The sequence below is a fragment of the Microcaecilia unicolor genome, chromosome 9 (assembly GCF_901765095.1).
Source record: "Microcaecilia unicolor chromosome 9, aMicUni1.1, whole genome shotgun sequence".
NCBI lineage: Eukaryota > Metazoa > Chordata > Amphibia > Gymnophiona > Siphonopidae > Microcaecilia > Microcaecilia unicolor.
The window spans coordinates 129,462,272-129,487,364 of record NC_044039.1 but is presented as its reverse complement, the minus strand read 5'-3'; the positions used below and the strand labels follow the sequence as shown (position 1 = coordinate 129,487,364).

Below are 25,093 nucleotides of genomic sequence, written 5' to 3'. Positions count from 1 at the left end.
TGGTAACTCAAAAAAACCCAGCAATCTAAATAACTTGGCTTTGCTGGCTGTTTTGTAAAGTTTTACTGCTGGTAACTCAAAAAAACCCAGCAATCTAAATAACTTGGCTTTGCTGGCTTGACCGTAAGTGATTCTCCTGAACAGAGTCCGAGCCCAACAGACCCGTTTCACCCAAAAGGGCTTCCTCAGGGGACACAGGATCACCAGTTCAGGCTCAACATTCAGCAATATGACTTAACCAGTGTGCAACGCAGTGATGCTGTGTAGAAGCTTGATCCGTTAAAGCCTCTACGTATTTGTATCCCACATTTTCCCACCTATTTGCAGGCTAAATGTGGCTTACATAGTACCGTGATGGCGATCGCCAATTCCGGTAAGAAAAATACAGAGTGGTCTAGTGTTGATGTTCATAGATGACAGAATATTTTAAGTGATCAAGGAGAGAGAGTTAGATTTTGTCCAGTTCTGGTAAGAGTTTCGATTGTGTTGCAGAGTTCAGGAGTTTAGGTTGGATCTTTCTGGTATGCCTTTCTGAACAGGTTGGTTTTTAACGATTTCCGGAAGTTTGTTAGGTCGTGTATTGTTTTCATGACGTTTGGAAGTGCATTCCATAGTTGCGTGCTTATATAAGAGAAGCTGGATGCATATGTTGTTTTATATTTTAGTCCTTTGCAGCTTGGGAAGTGGAGATTTAGGTATGAGCGTGCTGATTTTTTTTGTGTTCCTGGTTGGAAGGTCTATAACGTCTGTCATGTAGGCTGGGGCCTCGCCATGAATAATTTTATGAACCAGGGTGCAGATTTTGAACGTGATTCGCTCTTTGATTGGGAGCCAATGTAGTTTTCCTCATAAGGAATTAGCACTTCCGTATTTCTTTCTTCCAAATATGAGTCTAGCTGCGGTGTTTTGGGTAGTTTGAGTTTATTCAAGATTTGTTCTTTGCATCCAGCATAAATTGCATTGCAGTAGTCTAGGTGACTTAGAACCATTGATTGTACCAGGTTACGGAATATTTCCCTCGGGAAGAAAGGTTTTACTTGTTTAAGTTTCCACATTGAATGAAACATTTTCTTTCTAGTGTTTTTCGCTTGGCTCTCTAGCGTGAGGTTTCAGTCGATTGTAACTCCAAGAATTTTCAGGTTGTCTGAAACAGAAAGGGTGTAGTCTGGGGTGTTTATATATGTGGGTTTGTTCATATTGTGTGGAGATGAGAGGATGAGACAATGTGTTTTTTCTGAGTTGAGTTTTAATTGAAATGTCTCCACCCATGAGTTCATGATCTGGAGGCTAAGTTTGATATAGTTTGTGATTTCTGTTAGATCGTGTTTGAACGGGATGTATATCGTGACATCATCTGCGTAGATGTAGGGGTTAAGGCCTTGGTCGGATAGGGCTTTGGCTAGTGGGGTCATCATTAGGTTGAAAAGGGTCGGTGACAGCGGTGATCCCTGGGGCACTCCATATTCTGGTTTCCATGGCCGTAATACGTTCGAGGTTTGCCCATCACCTGGTATGTTCTTGCGGTTAGGAAGCCGTTGATTCAACTGAGTACACTTCCACCGATCCCGAAGTATTCTAGTATGTTTAATAGTACTGTATGGTTGACCATGTCGAATGCACTTGACATGTCAAATTGTAGGAGAAGTACACTCTTGCCGGTTGCAATTTCTTGTTTGAATTTGGTTAAAAGAGTGATTAGTACAATTTCTGTGCTGTGGTTGGAGTGGAATCCCGAATGTGATTTGTGTAGTATTGAATATTTATTCAGGTAATCAGTAAATTGCTTGGTTACCATGCTTTCCAGTAGTTTAACTGCCAGAGGGATAGATGCTACCGGGCAGTAGGTGATGTCATTTGCTTTTTCTTTGAGTCCTTTAGGTATTGGGTGAGTAGTATATTGCCTTTGTCCTTAGAAGAGAGTCCATATTGTAGCAAGTAGTTAGGTGTGAAGTGAGGTCTGTTATGAAATGTTGCGGGGTGGATTTTATTAGGTTGTTAGGACATACGTCCAGTTTACAGTGGGATTTGGCGAATCTGTTGATCGCTTGGGAGACGGTTTCAGCGTTGAGGAGCGTAAAGTTTGTCCAGATTCGGTCTGCTGGGTACTCATCCAGGGTTGGGTCTAGACAGCCAGTGAATTTTTCGATATTACTGGTGTTTTGTGGTAGCGTATTGCGTAGGTTTACAATTTTCTTGTTAAAGTAATTGGCAAGTTTGTCTGCAGATGGGTTGTCTGTGTTGGTTGTGGTAACCGGTGTGGTATCTAGTAAGTTGTTTACGAGTTGGTAAGGTTTACGGGTGTCTTTGCAGTCTGGCCCTACATTGGTTTTGTAGTAAGACCTTTTGGTTTGCCTTATTGCATACTTGTATTTTCTTTGCATTTGTTTCCATGCGTAGTGTGTGTATTCGTCCTTTACTTTTGTCCATGCTCGTTCAAGCCTCCTAACTTGTGTTTTTAGTTTTTTCAGTTCTTCGTTATACCATGGTATCGAGTTGTGTCTTCGTGAGGTTCTTGTTTGTAGTGGTGCTATTTTGTCTAATATGTTTTTGCATCTGTTGTCCCAATCTAGTAGGTAGTGTATCGAGTCCGTTTGTGCTGTCCATTTGTTTTTGTAAATCTGTTGCCAGAAAATTACCTGGTCTACTTGGCCTCTCGTGGTATAGGTTGTGCGTTCTTGTTTTTGGTTAAATCCTTTTTTTCGCCATTGTAGGGTTAGGTTTAATTTGTGGTGGTTAGACCATGGTATATTTGACCATTTTGTATTTGTTAGTATTAGGTTCTGGTCTGAAGACAGTTTGTGTGTGATGAGGTCGAGTGTGTGCCCTCTGACATGGGATGCTTGCATATTTGGCCAATTAAGGCCCCATAATTGGAGGAATTCCTTGCATTCTCGTGCATTATTGGAGTTTGGGTCTTCGAGATGTAGGTTTATGTCCCCTAATATAATTAGATTGGAGTTAGACACAGAGGTGTTTGATATGAAATCCATGAAGTGTGATTGGCATTTGTGCCAGTTACCTGGTGGTCTGTAAAACCAGACACAGTTAAGGTGGTCGAGCAAGGATGTATGGTGAATTCTGACTGAGGCGATTTCAAGTTGAGGTGTAATGGGCTCGGCTATGATTGCTACGGCTAAGTGGGATTTTATGGATTAGTGCTATGCCTCCACCTCGTTTTTCCTTTCTAGTCCAGTGAGTGATTTTATAACCTGGGGGGGCATAGTTCTAGAATTATGGGGTCCTTTTGATCATGGATCCAGGTTTCACTAATAAATAGTAGGTCCAAGTTCTCTGATGTGATCCAGTTTGTTATTGTTGTTACTTTGTTAACTACTGATCTGGTGTTTATGTATCCCACTTGAATTTTTGGTAAGGGTCATTTAAGGTCAAATTTATTTTGATTTTTGTTAGTTGTCTATTTTCCTGTCGTGTGGTTTGTTGTGTCCTTTCTTTCCTTTGTGCTGCTTTTGTGCGCGTATTGGAGATCTTCCATTGTTTTGGTTGTTGTTAGTTTGGTGAGGTGTGTTGTATCTGGACAGTCTATTGAGGTTGAGTATTGTGGGTATGATGTTGGTCTCTAAAAGAGGGGTGGTTAGTGCACGGTGTATCCGGGATAGGGAGTAGATTATAAGGAACAGTTTGGCGGTGTACATTGTGGTGCTGGTTCGTTTTGGGCTGATGGTTGATTGCGTTTGATGATTGTGATGTGGGTTTAGTTTATAGGATGTTATCTAAGGATCTGAAGTGGCTCTAATGTCATTACAGTAATGGTGTGCCAATTACTTGATTGAAAATAATTGGTTTACTCACAGTTGGATGTGTAGGTATTTTCCCTGCTTCTGATGTGTAAAGTTGTTTCAATATTTGGGTTAGAAGTCTAATGGATAGGTGGGTTTTCCGTATGGCAGTGGCAGTCCAGAAGTACTTAGCAGTTTCGTTCCGGTGGAGGGGAAGCACACTGGATGGGCAGTGAGCTGTCTTTGTTCCCGTATTTTTCCATTCTGAATTATTTTCCTGTTTTCCTATACCTCAGTTTGAAGTACTTCTATTTTACAATGCCTCTAACTTATCGCCAGGATGGGCATGAGGTCGGAGAAAGAATGTTGGCGAGACAATCAACTCCGATACCACCTTTGGCAGGAACTTAGGGTGAGCACTGTGAACTACTCTGTTGTAATGGAACTTAGTATAAGATGCATCCACCACTAAGGCATGAAGCTCACTGACTCTACAAGATTAAGTTAACAGCCACCAAAAAAACAACCTTCCAGTTCAAGTACTTCAGATGGAAGGAATTCAGTGGCTCAAAAAGGGGTTTTCATCAGCTGGGTGAGGACGACGTTGAGATCTCATGACACTGGTGGAGGTTTGACATGGGACTTTGACAAAAGCAAACCTCTCATGAAGCGAACAACTAGAGGCTGTTCAGAGAGGGGTTACCTTCTACACGTTGATAAGCACTAAGTGCGGTAAGGTGAACCCTTATGGTCTTGAGACCAGACTCTGATAGGCGTAGAAGGTATTCAAGCACGGCCTGAGTAGGGCAAGCAAGGAGTTCTAGGGCTTTGCTCTCACACCAAACAGCAAACCTCCACCATTTGAAAGAATAGCACCTCATAGTGGAGTCTTTCCTGGAAGGTAGCAAGACCTGGGAGACACCCTCCAAAAGACCCAAGAAAGCAAATTCAAGGCTCTGAGGAAGGCATCTGATGCTAGTCTGTTGTGGGTCTGAAGCCTGGAACAGAACTGAGGGGATCATGTGGTTGTTCTGAGCAGCAAAAAGATCCACCGAGGGGGTGCCCCACGCTCAGAAGATCTTGCAGGCTATTCCCATACTGAGAGACCACTCGTGAAGTTGCATTATCCTGCTCTTTCGGACAGAGTATTGTTTTTGCTTGCCAGATAAGTAGCTCAAAGGAACATGCCATGCTGGTGAGCCCAATGGCACATCCAGATGGCCTCCTAACAGAGGGCGTGATATAGTGCCCCCTGCTTGTTGGTGTAATACAATGCAACCTGATTGTTTGAATGAGTACAATTTGATGAGACAGCCAATCTCTGAAAGCCTTCCAGATCACTCGGAGATCCAGGAGGTTGATCTACAGATTCGTTTCCTGGGTGGACCAAACACCTTGAGTGTGAAGCCCATCTACATGAGCACCCCATCCCAGGAGAGATGCACCCATCGTCAACACTTTTTGTGGCTGTGGAATTTGGAATTGAGTCAAATTGGATTGAATGGTCCACCACTGAAGAGAGCGTACAAGCTCTGGAGACACTGAGATGACATCTTACAGGCTCCCCGTGGCTTGATACCACTGAGAAGCCAGTGTCCATTGATGTTATATGAAGGCATGTCATGGGTGTAACATACACTGTGGAAGCCATGTGGCCCAACAATTTCAACATCTGCCAAGTGACCTGCAGGAAGGCTCAAATCTTGAAAGCGAGTGCAACAACAATGTCCACTCTTGTCTCCAGAAGGTAGCTTGTGGTTCTAGTGACAGACTGATCCAAAAGAATTCATAATATCTTTAAATTGTCTTTCTTCAGAGCGAGATCAGTTTAATTTGCTTATGGTGGATGCACTTATTACTGCTGTCGCCAAAAAGACAACTATTCCGATAGAAGGTGGCACAGCTCTTAAGTATGTGCATGATTACAAGCTAGAATCATCTTTAAAGTTTTACTTTCAAGTGGCAGTGCTCAGATTGCAAGCTAGCCAGGGTTTTCTTATCATGGGCTCAACAGTTATCTGCACTGAATTCTCCTCCAGATTTTCTTCCTTCTCTTGAAGCAGGTTTATTTTACATCACATATGCCTTGAATGACTTCCAAGCCAAGCAAATGGTGTTAGCTGTCTTTGCAAGAAGGTGGCTATAGTTGAGACATTGTACAGCTGACATGGCTTCCAAATCTTAGGATTCAGTCTAGCTCTCCTGTCTTCTACAGTCCTTTCCACAATAGAAAATGTCCTCTCAGAAGACGTGCTGGTAGCAGGAATGCGCAGGATCCTTCATGCAAGTTTTGCCTGTTTTGGTCAGCAGTTTTGCTTGTTTTTCCAAAAAATCAAAACATTGTCACCTGCGTCACTCGAATGTAAATAACTGTTCTATTCATTAACAGTGGCCTCCAAAGGAGGAATTGCTCCATAAAAGCCACTCAGAACTGCTAATATCCATTTTCATTTTGGGAGGGGAGGGGGTCTTCCACAGATGTGATTATTTCTTGCAATGTGGATTGTGGAGTAGAGAGCTGCACAGGAGCGGGGATAGCGGCAATCCCATGGGGATCCTGCGGGGATGGAACCAGGTCCCGTGGGATCCCTACAGAAGTGCCTTCCCTCCTCCAAGCGCAGGATGCCCTCCAGGCACATACCTGAAGGCACCCTGGTGGTTTAGTGGTTTCTTTGGGGAAGGAAAGATCCCCACTCTTTCCTAACCGCCAATGCAACACTGATCCTCTCGCTGTCTCTACTGTTTTAAAATGGATGCCAAGACTTCCAGAAGTGGCCTTGGGAGACTTCTGTTGAAGTCTTGCGAGGCCACCGTGGAAGTCTTGGCAGCCATTTTAAAACAGCGAGAGGATCAACAGCAGCGGGCAGGAAAGAGTGGGAATCTTTCCTGCCCTGAAGAAGCCACTAGACTACCAGGGTGCATTGAGGTTTGTGCCAGGAGGGCACCCAGGGCCAGAGGGGAGGTGGATGGATGGAATCGAGATGATAAAAAGTTAAGCCATTTAGGAGAGACTGTTTCCCCTTTCTCGCGTAGCTGTCATCGCCCTACATTCAAAACAAAGCAAGCAAACCTATGAGCTGCTGCACCCACATTATCATTCTTTATTTTTGATGGCATTTTTATTTAATCTCGCTTATATTTTCAAACATGCCGGCTTGTACAGCATACAGATGTACACACAGGAATCTTAATAACGGAATAGCTTTTCATAGGTAGAGTAGTAATTTGTTATAAATTGTAATCAGTGTGTTATTTAGAGGGACTGGTTCTAGGGACACTCTAGCACTGTTATATTCGTGCATAGATATTTTGTCTCCTGGTAAAGGTCCACTGAAACAGACATCATGTTATGAGAATCAGGTGCTCAACATTCAGAGTTTTTATCTATTTATTAATTTATGACATTAATATCCCACATTAATTAGGTTGAAACCTAGGAACATTTAAAATCTTTTTTTTTCTGTGCCTGCATCAAACGAAAAAGATGGCAGGTTGGAACTTTCTCCTTTTGTTTTGTGGATGCAGTGGTATATTATAAAAATGCATTTGCCTTTTTTATTACTACTTTTTCATAGAGAGGTATTGAATAATGAGGGAAGGGCTTCCTTCATGCAGAAGTTTTGTACAGTGTCAGTCTAAATGTGCCAATATTATCCAGTTCAGCACACTATTAGCCGCTGAGTTCATACAAGTTAATTATGTTTAGTAGAAAATAAATCTGTTGCATCAGGCTGCTTACTATGTGACTATTCCATCACTGTTTCATTATTGCTACCAAGTACTACATATTAAGGACATTTGCTTTAAAATTTGTTTTAATTCATTTATCCAGTCTTTACATGCGCAACTGGGCACATGATGGAAGGACGTTGCAGATTAGGAATCTGATCAGCAGACAAGACTCTTGATGCCACCTTAAAGGTACACAAGAAACAAATGATGTCATTTAACAGTGCTTCATTTAAATCCAAAGCAGCTTCTGTTCTTCTGAAGCAGCTTCTGAATTCAGTTGCCATTTGTCTAAGATGTGTTTTTACATATGGATACCAGCAATTTATAGATGCCATTCCATCTAGCTCAAACATTAAGGTTAGTCTCAAGCTTTTACAAACGTGGGCGCTAGAGGTCAATAGTGCCCTACTAGTGCCCACGTTTGCTTCTGCCCAATGATCAAAGCTGACCAGCACATGAAACAATGCACTCGCCAGCTCTGATCGGTAATTGCATACAAATGCATACAAAGGAAGGTCTCCTACATTCCTCCCTAATGATCAGCAGGCAGTGTTCCAAACAAGAGTGCTACTCCTGCTGCAAGCCCTATGCCAGTTCCGAGCTGGAATTAGGGTTTGCCAGCAAGGGAGATACGGGGGAGACCCGCTGAAGAGCTTTGACAGGTCTGGGATTTTCTCCTGAACATCAGAAACCTAAGCGCCCCCCCCCCCCCCCAACCTAAGCACCCAAAACCCAAGGCCTGGAGGTCCAGTGGACCTCTAGGTCTCCCCCACCATAAAACACAAATCCCTGGTGGTCCAGCTAGCTTCCTCCCTCCCCACCCACCAACATGAACTAAAATGCCCAGGTGGTCCAGTGGGACCGCTAGCTTCACCGCCCTCCCGCATAAACTAAAATGCCCTGGTGGTCCAGTGGACCACTATCCCCGCTCCTGAGCCCCCCCACCCATGGCCTACCTCGTTATAATAGTTGGAAGAGGGAGGGACTAGCACTTCCGCCTCCTCTTCAGGCGCCTCCTCAAAATGGAAGTGCCCTGCCCTGTGTATCCTGGAATATATCTGGGCGAGGCTTAAACCTTATATGAAAGTTAAGCCCCGCCCACCCCAGGATGCACCGGGCAAGGCAGGGTACCGCCATTTTGAGGAGGCACCCGAGGGAGTGCTAATCCCTCCCTCCTCCAACTACTATAACGAGGTAGGCCATGGGCAGGGAAATGTCAGGAGGGGGGATAGTAGTCAACTGGACCACCAGGGCATTTTAGTTCATGTTGGAGGGTGGGGGTGAAGCTAGCGGTCCAACTGGACCACCAGGGTTTTTGTGCTTTGGGGTGGGGGGAACTGAAGGTCCAAGTCTTGTGTTAGGGGCGGGGACGGGCTTAGGTTTCACATGTTTGGGAGAAAATTTCATACTTGTCAAATCTCTTCTGCCGTTTGACAGGTCTGTGCATTTGACAGCTCGGACCTGATAAACAACTTCTGCAGGAGGATTGTCCATTGATCGCGTGATCAGGCACAATCCTCCCACAGAACTATCCCTATGATCAAAGCTAATAGCGTGCTTTAAATTTGTATGCTATTAGCTCTGATCATATGGGCGATAAAGAACCCATGCTATTTTGGAACAGTGTGGGCTTCTGATCATCAGCCCATCAGAGACTGACACAAGGACAAGTTTTCCCCATCTCCGTGGTTAACTGTGTCTCCAAATGCGTTCTCTAATACTGAGTTGGGCCTGCACAGAAATTTATAAAGCACAGCTCATTAATACTCTCTATCTCCACCTGCTGGAAGATGAGCATAAACCATTAAGCTGGGTTGATCCTTTGGTGACGGAATGGAATATATCCAGTTCTATTTTTGAGTCATGGAATTTGTGTAAAATATGAAGTATCTTGTAACCTTTAAGATCCATTTACAGTCAACAGATCGGCCTAAATACCTTTGATTTCAGCTTCTGTTCTGCTGGTTTCAGAGGTAATCTGATCCTCCAATCTACATGTATGCTAAGATGACTCAAAATGTGACTCACTGACAAAGATTTGTTAGACAAAACCTTTGTCTAGCTGCGAACCTCTGAAATATATAACATTTGTACTTGACCAAAATGTATGACTTGATTCATACATCACTGTTCATAACAAATTTGTGTATGCTTTTCCAAAATGATTTAAAATAATGATCTCACCTGACCACAAACATGATTTGCTTGGTGATTACAATCTTTTCTCTGGAATGAATTCTGGCACCTGTGTTAGTGCTGCAAGTTCCAGAATGCACTGTGACAGGTTAAACAACCCATATGACAGAGCAAAGTACTCAACGTAAAGGAATCAAAGTTCTCCATGACAGTAACTGAACAACAAATTAAGAGGCAGCATAGTTTTAACAACCTCAGAAATACCAAGACATACTAAAAGTTCTTACCGTGCTACTACCAAGAACTGATCTATCTGTTTATCTGTCAGTGGATTATATGCTTCCCAAACTTTTGTTTCAAGATTGGCTTGGTCTCTGCCATCTTCTTCACCTGGACAAACACAAATTCATATTTAGGATTCCAGTGGATTGTCTGTATAATAGACCCTTTTTAAAAATATTCAAAACATGCGATTACATGAAGAGCAGTATATCAAGCCTAATAAACCATATTCATTGTCCTCTTATTGTCAAAATGTAGTGTAGTGTGCAGTCAGCCATCATCAGATGTTGTGGAGCCTACACAACATTTGGGTCCAGATTGTTTGGTAGCAATTTTCAAGAATGAACTGCCTCAGAGGAAGTACTAAAACAGGGTATTTTATTGGGCAGTTTGTTATTCTTCCAACCTTTAAGATAAGTGACTTATCTTAAATATTACACTGACTGGACCGAGTCTATGGGACATGTGTTTATTTCATGGTCTTTGTGTTTGGCCAACTTGTATGTACGGACATTGGATTACATAGTGACCATATAAAACCAATTTTGATATTTATATATAAGTTAAATTTCACTTTAAACTCACTGAAGCACCAAGAGTGAGGACACAGAATGGTGTGGGGCATTTATGAGCATTGTTGGTGGATTCATATAAGCATCTCCAAGGCCGTGGTAGCAGTCCATTTAACTGACAGTCCTCATTCTTTCAATTTATATAAAATTCATAGGGGTTGGCTCATTTGAAGCTTACAGTTTCACATTAGGGAGCATTTTGGATGATATTTGATATTTACTCCCCCTTAATTTTAGGGGGTTTTTAGAGTTGGTAAATGTAGTGTGAAAGCATCAAAAATGCCTACAGAATTATACAAAAGTAATGGTTACTGAAATTAAATCACATTCTTGGAACAGGAAAGTAGAGAACTATGATATGGATCTCAGAAGAAAAATAAAGACTTGTGCTGCAAAATTTTCTCTGTCACCTATATTACCATTTTAATTTCTCTCTCTTTCTATATTATAGAAAGAAGGGAAAACAGATCTCCTGATTCACATGAAAAGAAATAACCTTCACGAGGAAGGAGGGAACACTTTAGATAGACACCAAGTCCTCCGAGAGATATAGCTTCCAACACTGAAGTTCCAATACTCTGCTGACTCAAGCAATCACCACCAAGAAAACAGTCTTCAAAGTAAGACCCTTGAGCGAGACATCCCTCAGAGGCTCAAAGAGAGCCCCTGAAAGAATATCAACCCATTAGTACCCAACGTTCCCAATTGGGTTTTAATATGGGAACGTTGGGGACTAATGGGTTAAGTACCAAATTCTAGTCCAATTAGGAAAGGATGGTAAAGGTGGGGCATGGATGGGCAGCCCCATTCAGAAACCATGCAACATCCCCATGACTTGTCAAGGAAACACTCAGGACTGGCAAAATCTTGAGAGCAAACAAAGAAGTCTCCCGAATGCTCCGTCGCGCGGGCAGAGCGCACCGTGCATGTGCAAATGGCTTCCCGCCCGCGACATGAGCGTGAGTCCATCAGTTTAATAAAAAAGCAAACCAGAAAACTAGAACAAGGGGAGAAGGGTGGGTATCTGAGAATAATCAGCCTGCTGTCCTTGGAGAATACCTACTACAGGTATGTATCTTCATTTTCTCCGAGGACAAGCAGGCTGATTATTCTCACGATTGGGGTATCCCTAGCCCCCAGGCTCACTCAAAACAATGAACATTGGTCAATTGGGTCTCACAACGGCGAGGACATAACAAAGACTGACCTGAAAAGAAACACAACTAAGTGAGAGTGCAGCCTGGAACAGAACAAAAATGGGCCTAGGAGGGTGGAGTTGGATTCTAAACCCCGAACAGATTCTGCAGCACCGACTGCCCAAACCGACTAACGAGTCGGGTATCCTGCTGAAGGCAGCAGTGAGATGTGAATGTGTGGATTGATGACCACATTGCAGCCTTGCAAATCTCTTCAATGGAGGCTGACTTTAAGTGAGCCACTGACGCAGCCATGGCTCTAACATTGTGAGCCGTGACATGGCCCTCCATAGTCAGCCCAGCTTGGGCGTAAGTAAAGGAAATGCAATCTGCCACCCAATTAGAGATTGTGCGTTTTCCGATGGCGACTCCTTTCTTGTTGGGATTAAAAGAAACAAACAGCTGGGCAGACTGTCTAAAGGGCTTTGTCCGCGCCAAGTAAAAGGCCAATGCTCTCTTACAGTCCAAGGTGTGCAACTTGTCTTCACCAGCGCGGGTGTGTGGACGGGGAAAAAATGTTGGCAAGACAATTGACTGGTTCAGATTGAACTCCGACACCACCTTTGGCAAGAACTTAGGGTGCGTGCAGAGGACTACTCTGTTGTGATGGTATTAGGTGCTTGCACTACCAGGGCTTGGAGCTCTATGAAGTGAAGTAACATCCACCAAGAAAATGACCTTCCAGGTCAAGTACTTCTAATGGCAGGAATTCAGTGGCTCAAAAATAGCTTTCATCAGCTGGGTGAGAACGACGTTGAGATCTCATGACACTTGTGGAGGTTTGACAGGGGGCTTTGACAAAAGCAAACCTTTCATAAAGCGAACTACTAAAGGCTGTCCAGAGATAGGCTTACCCTCTACATGGCAATGAAAAGCACTAATTGCACTAAGGTGAACTCTTATGGAGTTGGTCTTGAGATCAGACTCTGATAAGTGTAGAAGGTATTCAAGCAGGGTCCGTGTAGGACAAGAAAAAGGATTTAGGCCTTGCTGTCACACCAGATGGCAAACCTCCTCCATTTGAAAGAGTAACACCATTTTTTCGTGGAATCTTTCCTGGAAGCAAGCAAGACTCGAGAGACACCCTCTGAAAGACCCAAGGAGGCAACTTCTAAGCTCTCAACATCCAGGCTGTGAGAGCCAGAGACTGGAGGTTGGGATGTAAAAGTGACCCCTCGTTCTGGGTGATGAGAGTCAGAAAACAGTCCACTCTCCACGGTTCTTTGGAGGACAACTCCAGAAGAAGAGGGAACCAGATCTGATGAGGCCAAAAGGGCGCAATCCGAATCATGGTTCCACAGTCTTGCTTGAGTTTCAGTAAAGTCTTCCCCACTAGAGGTATGGGAGGATACGCATACAGCAGGCCTGTCCCCCAATGTAGGAGAAAAGCATCTGACGTTAGTCGGTTGTAAGCCTGAAGTCTAGAACAGAATTGAGGGACTTTGTGATTGATCTGAGTGGCAAAAAGGTCCACTGAGGGGGTGCCCCTCACTCGGAAGATCTTGCGGACAACATCCATGTTCAGTGACCACTCGTGAAGTTGCATGATCCTGCTCAACCTGTCGGCCAGACTGTTGTTTACGCCTGCTAGATACGTGGCTTGGAGAAACATGCCGTAACAACGAGCCCAAAGCCACATCTTGACGGCTTCCTGACACAGAGGGTGAGATCCGGTGCCCCCCTGCTTGTTGGTGTAGTACATAGCAACCTGATTGCGTGTCTGAATTAAAATGATTTGATTGGACAGCCGATCTCTGAAAGCCTTGAGAGCGTTCCAGATCGCTCGTAATTCCAGGAGGTTGATCTGAAGATCCTTTTCCTGAAAGGACGAAGTTCCTTGAGTGTGAAGCCCATCTACATGAGCTCCCCATCCCAGGAGGGATGCATCCGTCGTCAGCACTTTCTGCGGCTAAGGAATTTGGAATGGACGTCCCAAGGTCAGATTGGATCGAATGGTCCACCACTGAAGAGAACTGCAAAAGTCGGTGGAGAGATGGATCACATCTTCTAGATCCCCCGTGGCCTGGCAACACTGAGAAGCTAGAGTCCATTGAGCTGATCTCCTATGTAGACGTGCCATGGGAGTCACATGGACTGTGGAAGCCATGTGCCCTAAGAGTCTCAACATCTGCCGAGGTGTTATCTGTTGAGACACTCGAGCCAAGGAAACTAGGGTCAGGATATTGTCTGCCCCTGCCTGGGGGAGAAGCTCCAGACGTCCGTGTGTCCAACAGAGCTCCAATGAACTCCAATTTCTGAACCGGGACAAGGTGGGACTTGGGATAATTGATTACGAACCCCAGTAGTTCTAGCACCTGAATAGTCATCCGCATGGATTGTAAAGCGCCTGCCTCTGAGGTGCTCTTCACCAGCCAATCGTCGAGATAAGGGAAGACATGCACTCCCAATCTGCATAGCGATGCTGCGACAACTGCCAGGCACTTTGTGAAGACCCTGGGCGCAGACGCCAGGCCAAAGGGCAGTACACAGTACTGAAAGTGCCGAGTTCCCAACCGAAATCGAAGATACTTCCTGTGAGCTGGGAGTATCGAGATGTGGGTATAGGTATCCTTTATGTCCAGAGAGCATAGCCAATCGTTTTCCTGAATCATGGGAAGTAGTGTGTCCAGGGAAACCATCCTGAACTTTTCTCGGACTAGGAATTTGTTCAGGGCTCTTAAGTCTAGGATGGGACGCATCCCCCTGTTTTCTTTTGCACAAGTAAGTACCTGGAATAGAATCCCAGCCCTTCTTCCCCTGGTGGAACGGGTTCAACTACCTTGGCCTTGAGAAGGGCGGAGAGTTCCTCTGCAAGTACCTGCTTGTGCTGGGAGCTGAAGGACTGAGCTCCCGGTGGGCAATTTGGAGGTATGGATTCCAAATTGAGGGTGTATCCTAACCGGACTATTTGAAGAACCCACCTGTCGGAGGTTATGAGAGGCCACCTTTGGTGAAAAATTTCAACCTCCCCCCCGACCGGCAACTTGTCCGGCATGGACACCTTTTCCGAGGCTACGCTGTACTGGAGCCAGTCAAAAGCCCGTCCCTTGCTTTTGCTGGGGAGCCGCAGGGTCCTTAGTCACACGCCGTTGACAGGAACGAGCACGCTGGGACTGAGCCTGGACAGGCTGCCGAGAAGCAGGAGTGTACCTACACCTATTATAGGAATAGGGAGCACTCCTCCTCCCTCCAAAAAATCTCCTAGGTGAGGAGGCGGTAGCAGAAGACGCTCGGCGGGAGAGAGAATCCATAGCATCATGGTGCTTCTTGATCTGATCGACCATGTCCTCTACTTTTTCTCCAAAAAGATTATCTCCCTGGCAAGGAACATCCGCCATTCACTGCTGGGTCTTATGATCCAGGTCAGAGACATGCAGCCATGAGAGTCTGCGCATCACTATACCTTGAGCAGCTACTCGGGATGCCACATCAAAAGTGTCGTAAGTACCCCTGGCCAGGAATTTGTGACACGCATTCTGCTGCCTGACCACCTGGTGAAAAGGTTCGACGAGCTCCGGAGGAAGTGCTTCGACCAAACTAGACAGTTGCCTCACCGGTTCCGCAAGTGGATGCTCGTGTAGAGCTGGTATGTTTGGATCTTGGCTGCGATCTTAGCGGCCTGATACGTTTGTCTCCCAAACAAATCCAAGGTCCTAGACTGTCTGCCTGGGGGTGCCGAGGCATAGTCTCTAGTACTCTTGGCTCTTCTGAGAGCAGAGTCCACCACCATGGAATCATGAAGTAGTTGGGCCTTCACCATTACTGGTTCTCCATGGACTCTGTACTGGGACTCAGCTTTCTTGGGGACCACTGGATTAGATAGAGGGAATGACCAGTTTCGCATAAGAACTTCCCTAAGTATGTTATGCAAGTGGGCCGCTGCAACCTCTGTGGGTGGAGAAGAATAGTCCAAGACCTCGAGCATCTCGGCCCTGGGTTCATCCACAACCTCCATAGGGAAAGGAATGTTCTTAGACATTTCCCAAACGGAGGAGGAAAAAGAAAGACTCTCAGGGGGAGACAATCTTCCTTCAATCGGCAGAGTAGGATCAGAGGGGACCCCATATGACTCTTCCTCTGAAAAGTATCTGGGATCTTCCTCTTCCTCCCACAAGCGCTCATCATCGGTGTCGAACAAAAGCTCTCTAAGAGCAGCCCCAACCCAAGCCTGTCTCGAAGTCGAGGAACGACGACCTCGAGGGGGATGTCGAGAAGTCGACCCCTGCCTGGACTGCGGCGAAGCTTCCTCCACTAACATCGAATCAATCCGGACAGCGGCCAACGCCGCAAGCAGCACCAAGGATGAGGACCTCACCACAGGCGAAGGCCCAGATGCCACTTCCACAGTCGATGCAGGAGGTGCAAGCACTCCTGGCACCGACGCAGACTGGCACAGCAATCCCTCCAGAAGCTCTAGAAGAAGGACCCTGATACGCTCGTCGAGAGCCTCCATCGGAAAAGGCTGCAGGGCCGGTGTAGGAGCCGTGGCAAAATCTGAGGGGGCTCGAGAGCCGGTACCAAGCTGCCTGATGACAGATGCATCAGCACCTCCTGTATAGAGGTAGAGGGTGAGCAGACCTCTTGTCGCCGACGCTTCTCGAGTGCCGAATCCCTCGGCTCCCCGGAGCTCTCAGTACCGTGTCTGGAAGGACAACGATGACGGTGCTTCTTAGCCTTCGTTCAACGCCCGTCATCCAGACTCCTCAGTACTGAAGAGGAGGACGTGGAATCCTCACACCTCCTGGCAAATGTTTGGGCCCAAGGCACTGGAGTCACCACGCATGGGGGTCGGTACCCGGTTGTACCGAGTACAACACTTGAAGCCGCTGGGTGTCCTTGATGACATGGACGGAAAAACAGCGGCTGCAAAATTAAAAGACGCGATTGTGCCAATAAAAAAAGGCACAAAAAAGAGAAAAAAGGGAAAAGTAAACCCGACCACGCCCAACGAAAAGAAAGAAAACTTACAACAGGGGGAAAACTAAGAGAATAAGGGAGCTAAATACAAAACAAAAATTTTTTTTTTAAGTTTTTTGGAAACTAAGCAAAAACAAAGAATGCTGAAAAGAAAAAAAACTCACGCACGATCCCCTGGGCCGAAGGCAACAGCGAAGTAGAAAAATACTCTGTTACCAGCATCATGGAAAAAAAGCAATTGAGGGACTCACGCTCGTGTCACGGGCGGGAACCCGTTACACATGCGCAGTGCACTCTGCTCGCGCAACAGAGCGTTCTAGAGACTTCTTCGTTTGCTCTCAAGATTTTGCCGGTCTCCTGGGCCGTCGTGGACGACGACCCAATCGTGAGAATAAACAGCCTGCTTGTCCTCGGAGAATAAAGCAGTTTACATTTGATACATCAAGCAATGAAAATATAAGGGAAATACAATATTGATAGGAAAGTAGCCACTCACTCAAGTCAGAAAAATTAATAAATGTCAAGGAAAGAAGGCTAGATAATCAGCTCAATTCACGATGCCTAACCCTGAACCTCTAAGGCTTGGCAGGACAAAGGCATTTTAAGTGCACCTTTAACAAGAGAGCTGCCAACTGAACCTTCAGGGAGTTCAACACCAGTCCTTCGTGGAAACTCTGCTGCAGGTGTCTCCAAGCAGTTGTTGATGGACCAACACCCTTATGTCACTTTGCTCAAGCAATGAGCCCCCCCCCCCCCCCCCAACCAAGGAAGTTCATATCAGTAGTCACCACCACCCAGTTGGGCGGATCTAGCAGACCCCGCAGGTGGTGTCTGAACCTGAGGGATTGAGGTAACTAATGATTGAAGTCCTGGGAGAGATAGGCACTCACTGCAACCACAGGTCTATTCTATTCTATTTTGGTTCTTCTATTCCACAATTATCCCAAGGTTCAAAACAGATAACATAATAGAGAAGTCTTCAAGTCAAAGAAGAATTCCAGTAAGATCCATACAATTTGGCAAACAAAATCAACAAGTGACAGCTCCAAATAAATGAGTTTTCAAAGCTTTCCTGAACAAAGAGTAAGAGTCAATTTGTCTAATTTGTAGAGGTAACTGGTTCCAAATAGACACACCTTGATAGGCAAAAGGTCTAAAAGATGTTTATGACTAATATTCCTCATTGATGGATAATTACATAGTAAATGCAGGCAGATAAAGATGTTTCAAACGATGGGTTTACTGAGTAAAAGTAAAGGATCTTGGAATATTCAAGCTATAAACCAGTTTCTCAGAGGTCAGGCCGTACAAGGATTTGAAAACAAGACATGTCACTTTAAAATTTACCCTTGCTCTATCAGTCAGCTAGTGCAACTTTGCCAACAAAGGAGAGGCTCTCTCAAACTTTCCTAATCAGAAGATGAGTCTAGTGGCAGTATTTTGCAGTAGCTGCAGCCTTCTTAACTGCCTGACAGTCTACAGTACAGTGAGTTACAATAATCTAATTGTGGTAACAGAATGGCCTGAGCCGATTGTTCCCAAACCTGGTCCTGGAGGCACCCCAGACTGCCAGGTTTTCAGGATATCTACAATTAATATTCATGAGAGAGATCTGCATGCAGTGGAGGTAGTACATGCAAATATCTCTCATGAATATTCATTGTGGATATCCTGAAAACCTGACTGGCTGGGGTGCCTCCAGGACCAGGTTTGGGAACTGGTCCTCCGCATCTAATACAGCAGAAATATCAAACTGTAAAAGCACAAGCTGTTCCCCTTAATTAACAATAATATAATTTCTGAAACTAATTCCAGTAATAAAGATTCTGTACTGTACAACGGCCTAAACCTATGTTGAGATGAATGCAAAGCATCTGAGGAAACAAGAAAATCAGTAAGCGGAAGATTAACCAGAAATTCAAGAAGTTTAGAAATCCATGAAATGCTGGCATTGAGCCTATAAAACTTTCAAATTTAGACAAGTTTGTCCCCACTGATTACAATACGAGACTAGTCATCTGGATAGACGACCTTCAACAAGCACTGCATTTACTAAACAGGCTATCCAGCAAATTAGGCTTGATAGAATACATTTTAACCAATAAGATGGACAAATATCCAAAACACAATATTTTTTTTGCAAGACTCTTAAAAATACAGGTTACCAATTCTGCTTCAACAAGCAGAAGAAACTGACTCCAAATTCTGTTCCCTGGAATGTCATTACAATTATTAACTGTATTTACATTTATACTGAAGGAGATGTAAGACATGGAAATAAAAGTAAGTTTAATACTGTTTACTTCAGTTTGAAAGTAGTCTGCCAACTCATCTGAGCTAGGTTGTAAAACTGCTGAAGTAGAAAAAACTGAATCTGTAGAAGTCAATGTAGCAAATATTGTAAAAAGACATATCTAGAAGAGTCATCTGCCACAGCAATCAACTGTTCAAAAAGCGAAGACACTTGTGAAAATTATGACCTGCCTGTCCTCGGAGAAAGCGAAAATACTTACTTGTAGCAGGTATTCTCTGAGGACAGCAGGCTTTATATTCCCACAAGTGGGTAACGCGGTCCCGCATGGCATGATCCGGAGCTTAAGACAAGCTTTACAAGAGCTTTGTAGAGCACGAGACATGCTCCACCACGCATGAGCGAATGCTTTCCCACCCGCCGTGAGAACGCAGTTACCGCAGTTAAATACTACAGCATAAAAATAAAGGAGACAACTCCAAGGGGAGGCGGGAGGGTTTGTGAGAATATAAGGCCTGCTGTCGTTGGAGAATAGCTGCTACAGGTAAGCATCTTCACTTTCTCCGAGGACAAGCAGGCCATAATTCTCAGAAGTGGGGTATCCCTCGCATCCAGGGTCACCAAAAGCAACAAACACTGGTCAATTGGGCCTCGCAATGGCAAGGACATAACTCAGATTAACCTGAAACTATATACAACTGAGTAAGAGTGCAACCTGGAATAGAATAAAATGGGCCTTGGGGGGGGGGGGGGGGGGGGGAGAGTTGGATTCTAGGCCCTAAACAGATTCTGTAACACTGCCCGAACTGATTGTTGCGGTGGATATCCTGCTCTAGGCAGTAATGAGATGTGAATGTGTGGACTGAAGACGACGTCGCAGCCTTGCAAATTTCTTCAATGGAGGCTGACTTTAAATGAGCCACCGACACAGCCATGGCTCTGACATGACCCTCCATGGTCAGCCCAGCTTGCGCATAAGTGAAAAAAATGCAAACTGCCAGTCAATTAGAGAGTTTGCGTTTCCTGATGGCGACCCCCATTCTGTTAGGATCAAAAGAAACAAAAAGTTGGGTGGACTATCTGTGGGGCCTTGTCCGCTCTATGTAATAGGCCAATGCTTGCTTGCAGTCCAAAGTGTGCAAAGCGATCTCGCCAGGATGGGAATGAGTTCAGGAAAAGAAAGTTGGCAAGATAATCAACTGGTTCAAATGGAACTCTGACACCACCTTTGGCAGGAACTTAGAGTGTGTGCGGAAGACTACTCTATTGTGATGAAACTTAGTATAAGGTGCATCCACTACTAGGGCTTGAAGATCACTGACTCTACAAACTGAATAACAGCCACCAAGAAAATGAACTTCCAGGTCAAGTACTTCAGACGGAAGGAAGTCAGAGGCTCAAAAGGAGCTTTCATCAGCTGGGTGAGAATCACACTGAGGTCCCATGATACAGGCAGATGTTTGTCGGATGTTTGGCAGAGGGCTTTGACAAAAGCAAACCTTGCATGAAGCGAACAACTAGAGGCTGTCCAGAGATGGGCTTACCCTCTACATATTGATAAGCACTAATTGCAGCGAGGTGAACCCTTACGGAGTTGGTCTTCAGACCAGAAAGGTGTAGAAGGTATTCAAGCAGGATCTGTGTAGGGCAAGAAAGGGGATCTAGGGCGCTACCCTCACACCAAATCTCCTCCATTTAAGAGAGTAACACCTCTTAGTGGAATCTTGCCTAGAAGCCAACAAGACCCAGGAGACAGAAATATCCAAGGAAGCATATTCTAGGCTCTCAACATCCAGGTTGTGAGGGCCAGAGACTGAAGGGAGGGATGCAGAGGAGATCCCTCGTTCTGTGTGATGAGTGTCAGAAAACACTCCAATCTCCACGGTTCTTCAGAGGACAACTCCAGTAAGGTGCGATCAGAATCATGGTTCCGCGGTCTTGCATGAGTTTCAGCAAAGTCTTCCCTACAAGAGGAATGGGAAAATACGCACAGGCTTGTCCCCAAATGAAGAAGGAAGGCATCGGAGCTAGCCTGTTGTGACACTGAAGCCTGGAACAAAACTGAGGGACTTTGTGATTCATATGAGTGGCAAAGAGGTCCACCAAGGGGGTGCCCCAGCCCCACGGTGGGAAGATCTCGTGGGCAACAACTATGTTGAGAGACCACTTATCCAGTTGCATAACCCTACTCAGTCTGTTGGCCAGGCTGTTTTTGCCCACCAGATAAGTGGCTCGAAGGTACATGCCATGCCTGCGAGCCCAGCACCATATCTGATTGGTCTCCCGACACAGAGGGCGAGATCCAGTGCCCCCATGCTTGTTGGTGTAATACATGGCAGCCTGATTGTCCATTTGAATGAGTATAATTTGGTAAGACAGCCAATCTCCTTTGGTCATGGGAGGAGCCAGCATTCGTAGTGCACTGTCCCCCTCACATGCCAGGACACCAACCAGGCACCCTAGGGGGCACTGCAGTGGACTTCATAAATTGCTCCCAGGTACATAGCTCCCTTACCTTGTGTGCTTAGCCCCCCCCCCCCCAAACCCACAACTGTAAACCACTACCATAGACCTTAGGGGTGAAGGGGAGCACCTAGATGTGGGTACAGTGGGTTTCTGGTGGGTTTAGGAGGGCTCACATTTACCACCACAAGTGTAACAGGTGGGTTCGGCTGCCTGAAGTGCACTGCACCCACTAAAACTGCTCAAGGGACCTGCATACTGCTGTGATGGACCTGAGTATGACATTTGAGGCTGGCATAGAGGCTGGCACAAAATATTTTTAAAGATGTTTTTTGATGGTGGGAGGGGATTAGTGACCATTGGGGAGTAAGGGGAGGTCATCCCCGATTCTCTCCAGTGGTCATCTGGTCAGTTCGGGCACCTTTTTGTGCCTTGGTTGTAAGAAAAACAGGACCAGGTAAAGTCATCCAAGTGCTCGTCGGGGACGCCATTTTGTTCTATTATGGGTCGAGGACATCCATGTGTTAGGCACGCCCAAGTCCCGCCTTCTCTAAGCCTCCAACATGTCCCTTGTGAACTTTGGTCGTCCTCGCGACGGAAAGCAGTTGGGGATGCCCAAAATCGATTATGCCGATTTTGGTGACCCTGTGAGGACGCCCATCTTCCGACTTGTGTCAAAAGATGGGTTTCCTTCTCTTTCGAAAATGAACCTAATAGTGTTTCTTGAATACAGCATCTGCCACTCAGTGGCAAGCCAGAACCATCTCGTGGCCATCACCATCAAGACCACAGAGTAAGAGCCTATCCATACCAAATCATAGACAGCATCTAGAAGGAAAGTCGTACCTGACTCCAAACAGGCCACCTCTGCAGACTCCGGTGGCTGTTGCAACCAATGCAAAAATGCTCTCACCACAAAGAACCCTGAACACCTGCAGTAGCGGAGGAGAAGAGCTGCTTCATCTTTTCATGCTTCTCCTTGAGGATCGTACCCCCCCTCCATGGGGATGGCAGTCTTCTTGGTCACAGTTGTGACCAGAGCATCCACTTTGATAAACCGCCAATAGCTCTGCTCTCCAAGGGAGAGGGTACAGCCTTATCCAGCATCTTGGACCCCCAGATAACCCCATCCAGAGCCTCCCACTCTGCCAACATCATGCTCAAGAGCCCTTTGAGGAGGAGGACGTGCTTTGGGGGCCCCTTTTTTTTAATCTCTGGGTTAGAACATTTTTTGAAATTGTGGTTAAATATGGATTTTATATACATACATTTGCTGATAACATACCATTTAACATTTTGTGTAATTAATTCATGCTTTTATTATTTATGCCAGCTCCATAAGATCGGGGGGGGGGGGGGGGGTCATAGAAAGAACAGTTGCTTACCTGTAACAGGGATTCTCTGTAGACAACAGGGGAATGCAACCATACTTGAAGGTGATGTCTTTTGACAGAGTCGTGTTGCCAGAGCTTTCTATTACAGCACATGTGGGAGTTTCCACGCTTGGTGTAGGTCCCCTGCCTGCTTTAGTTTCAAATCTACTCTGTACCAGACAAGTCACTTGATGGTAAGTCACCAGCTGAAGGAATATAGGGTGGTTAGCCCATCCATTAGCAGGCAACAAGATTTCTTAGGATAGATTAGCCTAACGCCATGTCTTGAGATGTGGAGCAGTCAAGGTAATAGTGGGTAGCAAACATGTGAGGGGAGGATCATATTGTTGCCTTACACAGATGTAGGGGAGGGGTGTCTGAGGTAAAGCGATGGACATGGCCATGGCTCTGAGCTTGTGCAGTCCAATACAACCTGGTGAAGTTCAGCCTGCTTGTGCATAGCAGAAATTGATGCAGTCTGTGACACAGAGAGTTTGTTTAGAAGCTGAAGTCTTGGATTGTTTGGGTTGAAAGTGACAAACAGCTGCAAAGTTTTGTGTATTGGGGCAGTCCTGCAGAGGAAGACGAGGAGAGGTCTCCAGCAGTTCAAGGACTGGAGGGCTTTTTCCACTGGTGAGTCATGAGGCCAAGAAAAAAAAAAGATGAAAGGAAACAGACTGATTCAGATGGCAGTTGATGACGACTTTTGGTAGGAAACTAGGGTGTGTACGAAGAACTACCCAGTTGCTGAAGAATTGGGTGTAGGGGACCGGTGTCTGAAGTTCACTCACCTGCCATGCTGAAATGATGACTGTGAGGAATATTGTCTTCCAAGCGGCTGGGTGAGAACCCATGATTTCACATGATTTTTTTAATGAGGGCATCTAAGACAACGTTGAGGTCCCAGGATGATGGAGGCTGCTATAGAGGAGGTCGGAGGTGGTTGAGTACTTTCACAAATCATGAGACCAGGGGATGTGTGGAAACTGGTCTGCCATGGACGTGGTCATGGTATGCAGAAATTGCAGAGGTGCAAGCAGACCGAAGCAGTCTTGCGGCTGGAGTCAGTGAGATACATGAGGTAATCAAATAGGACAAGACATTGCATGTGTAAGGGTACTGACCTCGAGCACAGGCCCAGTGAGTGAAACAAGTCCATTTAAACTGGTAAAATTTTCTAGTGCTTGATTTCCTGGCTGCTAAGAGGACAGTCTTCAACTGTTGAGAAACCAATATGTTATTGATTAGGAGGTGTTCAATCTCCACGCTGAGAGAGAGAGCCTGGGTAGGCTGGGGTGAAGAAGACAACAGTTCTGCTGACTGATAAGATGTGGGTCTTAGGGCAGCAGGAGGAGTTTGTCCCAGAGCAAGGAGAGGAGACTAGGGAACCAGTTTTCACATGGCTAATGTGAGGCAACAAGGATGACATCCGCTGAACCTTGTTGAATCTTCTGGAGAATTCATGAGATAAGTGGCAGTTTACAAAGTATATATTAAATAAAAATAGAAAGGAACCATACATAGAAGCTTATCAATATAAGAATAATCTTTGTTATAAAAGAGATAACGGAAATGCCATACAAATACCCCATCTTCAGTTCTCCCCATCCCCTGAAACATCAGGTGAGCCAAAGACTTGAACAAAAAAAACAAAACAAAACATGTTAACTGTTTTTTTAAATTTCATCAAGGATTCTATTGCATGAGTATCAGCTGGGAGTTGATTCCAAAGAGTAGGTGCCAACCAGAAAAAGATGGGTAGGTGCAGGGATGACCAATCTGTGCTGAGATAATGACCTTTAACTAGAGTATAAGGAATCGCTAGAGATCCTAAATATGGAGGCATATTTTCATAAAATACCTTGTATATCAATACTAATAGTTTGAATTTAATGCAATAAGAAATGGGTAACCAATGAAATTGTTGATACAATGTTGTTAAATGATCGTATTTATGGGCATTTCCCAACAAGCAAATTGCAGCATTCTGTAATGTTTGCAGGTGTTAAGAGTAGAGGTAGGTAACCCAGAATATACCACATTTCCGCAGTCCAAGAGGGAAATTAACAATGAATAAAGCGACATCTAATTTATGCTTAGAAATATGATCAAACTGAAGATAATAATCGATTAAGACTTCCAAATACTTAAATGTACTCACTGTAAAAACTGATTTGCTCAACAAAACTGGAACTTTTGTAAGGTAATTCCTATTATCACAGATCCAACAGGTGATGGTCTTGTCCGCATTTAGAACCAAAAGATTATCTCACAACCAACAGGAGACATCATCTAGACACTTCTGTAGTGCAGCAAGATTTAAAGTCAAGGAAAAGCCTTCAGCTGTGATAGGTCATCTGCATAACGATAATCTCCAATGCTATGACTTTGTATAATGGAGAGTTGTGGACTTAGAAAGATTTTAAATAAGAGA

At 45.1% G+C, this 25,093-nt stretch overlaps 1 protein-coding gene across 3 annotated transcripts in view; it reads right to left on the bottom strand.

Moving 5' to 3' along the window:
• Nucleotides 1-25,093, bottom strand: part of MTA1 (metastasis associated 1) — a 537,170-nt gene that overhangs the window by 276,981 nt on the left and 235,096 nt on the right. For all 3 annotated transcript variants that reach the window (XM_030214000.1, XM_030214002.1, XM_030214001.1), the window contains one exon: nt 9,893-9,995. In XM_030214000.1, the coding sequence (XP_030069860.1) occupies nt 9,893-9,995 (103 nt within the window). The remainder of the gene's footprint in view (nt 1-9,892; nt 9,996-25,093) is intronic.